The following is a 4266-nucleotide window of genomic DNA, read 5'->3' as shown; positions in this document are numbered from 1 at the left end:
ACCTGATGGAAGTGACAAATGGATTACCTTACTTAGCCGTCGTGCTAACTACACTTCACCGTGTACGTCATTTCAGATGTTATCCAGTGAGGGATCCTGTAGCCCGGCAAATACTCCTGATCATGTTTGCCCGGGACCTACTTTTGTTGGTCAGATTCTGCATGACACGTCGGGCAGAGACCCGTATTCTCCACCCTATTCTCAAGGCTACTCTCCAGGCTATACTCCAGCATCCCCTGACTATACTCCAGCAACCCCAGTCAGCCCAGTAAATATCTTTTGGTAACCTTAGTTTTGGCTGACTCTAGTCTGTTAGGTTGTGGAGGACCCGGAGTTGTAATGACAGCCCGTCGGGCAAACTCTTGTAGATATCTTTTGATATTAATATATATATATATATATATATATATATATACCTAAAATATTATATTTTGATGTTTGGGGTGTTGATGTTGAGTGAAATTTCTTTTAGCCTGTGCACTGAGAGTGGAAGTTTTATCAAAGAGGTGATAGAATTCACTCTAAGTGTGGCGGTAGCACCCGGTTTTCTGTTGATATGATGTATAAGCTTCCGCAGCGTTTATTACGGATTTCGTGATAAGTGTAAGTCTTGAGAACCGGGGTGTTACAAATGGCACCTGGTCTGGGGTGAGTTTACGGGTCCAGCGTATCGCCAGATTGAGTAGGCAGGATACCCGGAAGGTCCGTAGGGGTTTATTCCTTTTTGTGTAAATGTTTTGTAGCCAGGGAAGTGACTAATCCTGAACTTATGTTTTGGCCCGTTGGGCAAAAACCTCGGTACATACTCTGTAAATATTTATATATATATATATGTATGTATATTATCTCAAAATGAGTGGCTGTGTTTGTTGAATGAAGTTTCTGTTAGCCTGTGCACCTGTCGCGGGGTCTGTCAAGGGGATGATAGAGCTCGTTTTGGGTATGGCGGTAGCACCTTGGGTTGTACGGCAAGCCAGACTCCTCGGGATGTACAGTAAGTCGACCCAGGGGTGTTACAAAGTGGTATCAGAGCCAGGTTAGTGTCATAACCTAGGTTACGCCAGAGCCTTAGTTTGAGTCAGCCTAAGTTGTTAAGACTGCCCTAAGTCACTATTTCAGCTAAGGTTAAGTATGAGCTTTTGGAGCAGAGCAGGAGACCGGGCGGCATAAAAAGGGGGTACCTCATCTGTACTTTACAGAATCTCTTGATTCTGGTTGATTGAATGATTTGATATGTATTTGTGATTGTTTGCATGTGCTAATCATTGCTTATGATTATTGCAAGTAGGGTTGATAACATACTGCATGACTAACTGCTATGCTAAATGAAGCATCTGTTTGAAATAGGAGGAGTTGCCCTATAAGACTTGAGTAGTTACTAGGCTAATTGCTTAGCTAGTTAACTTCTTAAGAATTCCTATCCTTTGGACACTAACTTGTAATTGTCGTCTAGTGAAATGCCTCCTAGACGAAACGTACCTGCTGGGGATAGCAGTGATGTCTCGGCGATGGACCGTATGGCCATGGCAATGGAACAGATGGCTGAGTTCATGATGGCTCATCAAGTTCATAATCAAGCCCAAGTGCAACCACGGGTCGATGTTACTAAAGCCATAGCAGCTAGACAACCACCGTTTTATGCGGGGGAAGAAGACCCGGTGATCCTTGAAGAATGGATCAGAACATTTGATAAACTGCTAAACGCAGTGAATTGTCCTGAGGTACAGCGAGTGTCTTCTGCAGTATACTACCTGACTAAAGCTGCGGATAACTGGTGGGCAACGGTTGGACCTGACCTTCTGCAAGACCCAGGATTTGGCTGGGAGGAGTTCAAGACTGAATTAAGAGGTCAGTTCTACACTGAACGAATTAAGGGCATCAAGTGTGAAGAATTTTTGCGACTGAAACAACAAGGAACAACGGTGCAAGATTATCATGACAAGTATGTTGAGTTGATGAGATTTGCTTAGGACATCGTACCTGACGAGGCAAGCAAGGCGAGGAGATTTGTAAGAGGATTAGATTGGGGAGTGAGAAGTGCAATCGCACCATTTATGTGCTCTACTCTCAGGGAAGCATATAACAGAGCGTCCGATCATTACCAGGTGTATCTTGACCAGCAAGCAGTCTATGGTCGGAGCAAAAGGAAAGCTGAGGATAGACGAGGAAAATCTCAGTGGGAAAGTAAGAGGCTTAACCAAGGAGGAATTAACTCAAGGCAAGGAGAGAGGAAGGGAGGAATAACTCCAAGGAAACAATTTGATTGCTTGAAATGCGGAAGAAATCATCCAGGAGAAACTTGTCAGGGAGTGAAGATCATATGTTACAAGTGTGGCCTCTCGGGACACAAAGCTTACGAATGCCCAACCAGGGTAGAAGATTATCAGAACCGCTCTTAGAATGCAAACCAAAGGAGGGGATCTACTGAGACTAACGGCCAGAAACCCATGGTACCAGGAAATCGGGGGGTTAACTCTCAGCAAGTCAACCGAGGAAGATTGCCAAATGCCACTGCAGGTTCCAGTAATAAAGGGAAGGCACCTATGGGAGAGAATAGCACAGGGAACCAGGGCAGAATCTACGTCGTCAATAGCGCTCAGGCTTAGGCTAGTGACGTCGTATCTGGTACATTTCCTATTAACTCAATACTTGGGTTGGTATTATTTGATACGGGGGCTACTAATTCGTTTATATCCTCTACATTTGCGGATAAATTGAAGTTAAGGTCTACTATCAAACTAGATTTGAATGTGAAAACTGCCTCTGGGATAGTAGTAGCCTGTAAGGAAGGATATGACAATGTTTCAATAGAAATAGCGGGATTCAACTGTCCCGGAAACCTTATTCGTTTTGAATTAGAAGGCATTGACGTGGTGCTTGGGATGGATTGGCTGAATAAGTATAAGGCTCAAATAAGGTGTGATGAGCGAAAGGTTGTCCTACAAGGACCGAAGGGAAAGAAGATATCTTATCGAGGAATTGAGAAGCCACCTGAACCAAAGTTGATGACGACACAGAAGTTGAAGAAGTACGTTCACAAGGGGTGTGAAGTGTACCTCTGCTTCGTGCAAGACACCGAGATAGAAGCACCTGAGATCAATCAAATCCCAGTGGTGAGTGAATTTCCCGATGTGTTTCCGGATGACCTCACGGGAATGCCGCCAGAGAGGGAAGTAGAGTTTACTATCGAACTCTTACCAGGAACTTCGCCTATCTCTAAAGCACCTTATCGAATGGCACCCAAGGAAATGGAGGAGTTGAAGGTACAATTGGCAGAACTATTGGAAAAAGGATTTATCCGGCCAAGCGTATCACCTTGGGGCGCGCCGGTGTTGTTCGTAAGAAAGAAAGATGGAAGCCTGAGGCTGTGTATCGATTACAGGGAGCTTAATCGCGTCACAGTGAAGAATCGGTACCCACTGCCCAGGATCGACGATCTATTTGATCAGCTAAGGGGAGCTGGTGTGTTTTCAAAGATTGATCTACGGTCAGGGTATCATCAGATACGAGTCTCAGAACGGGATATTTCTAAAACAGTGTTCCGGACTAGGTACGGGCATTATGAATTCACGGTCATGCCATTTGGAGTGACTAATGCTCCAGGAATTTTTATGGACTTGATGAACCGAACTTTTCTTCCTTACTTGGATGAGTTCGTCGTTGTTTTCATAGACGATATTCTGGTTTACTCTAAGACACCGGAGGAGCACGACGCACACCTTAGAACGGTGTTGCAGATATTGAGAGAGCGGAAACTTTTTGCAAAGTTGTCCAAATGTGAATTCTGGAAGAAGGAAGTAGCATTCCTTGGGCACATAATCACCAAGGAAGGGATAGCGGTGGACCCAACCAAGATATTAGCCGTAACTGAGTGGGAAGCACCCAAATCAGTTACTGAAGTTCGGAGTTTCTTGGGTTTGGCAGGTTATTATAGAAGATTCGTCTAGGACTTCTCGAATAGCCAGGCCATTAACAAATCTACTCAATAAAACTACCAGATACAGTTGGAACGAAGAATGTGAGCAGGCATTCCAGGAACTTAAGAAGAGGTTAACCACTGCCCTAGTGCTAACCTTACCTGTTGGAACAGATGGCTATGAATTGTACACAGATGCATCTCACAAAGGACTTGGATGTGTCTTAATGCAAAAGGGAAAAGTAATAGCCTACGCATCTCGTCAATTGAAACCACATGAGGCTAATTACCCAACTCATGATCTAGAGTTAGCAGCTGTGGTGTTTGCCCTTAAGATCTGGCGACATTAC

General features: G+C 44.4%; 1 protein-coding gene across 1 annotated transcript; it reads left to right on the top strand.

Annotated features, from left to right (window-relative positions):
• Window positions 1–1457: 1457 nt before the first annotated feature.
• On the top strand, window positions 1458–2399 carry LOC116001244. Its single transcript, XM_031241133.1, has 2 exons — window positions 1458–1942; window positions 2072–2399. The coding sequence occupies exons 1-2, from the start codon at window positions 1458–1460 to the stop codon at window positions 2397–2399; spliced, it is 813 nt and encodes a 270-aa protein (XP_031096993.1).
• The last annotated feature ends 1867 nt before the right edge of the window (window positions 2400–4266 follow it).

Source organism: Ipomoea triloba, chromosome 13 (genome assembly GCF_003576645.1).
Source record: "Ipomoea triloba cultivar NCNSP0323 chromosome 13, ASM357664v1".
NCBI classification, from domain to species: domain Eukaryota; kingdom Viridiplantae; phylum Streptophyta; class Magnoliopsida; order Solanales; family Convolvulaceae; genus Ipomoea; species Ipomoea triloba.
Note: the sequence above shows the minus strand (reverse complement) of the source record. Positions and strands in the feature narration are given on the sequence as shown.

Excerpts from the sequence above, each read along its gene's own strand:
- LOC116001244 (XM_031241133.1), top strand. The coding sequence starts at position 1,458 with ATGCCTCCTAGACGAAACGTACCTGCTGGGGATAGCAGTGATGTCTCG. Across the intron at positions 1,943-2,071 it reads GTGCAAGATTATCATGACAA|GGAAGCATATAACAGAGCGT; the intron begins GTATGTTGAGTT and ends CTCTACTCTCAG.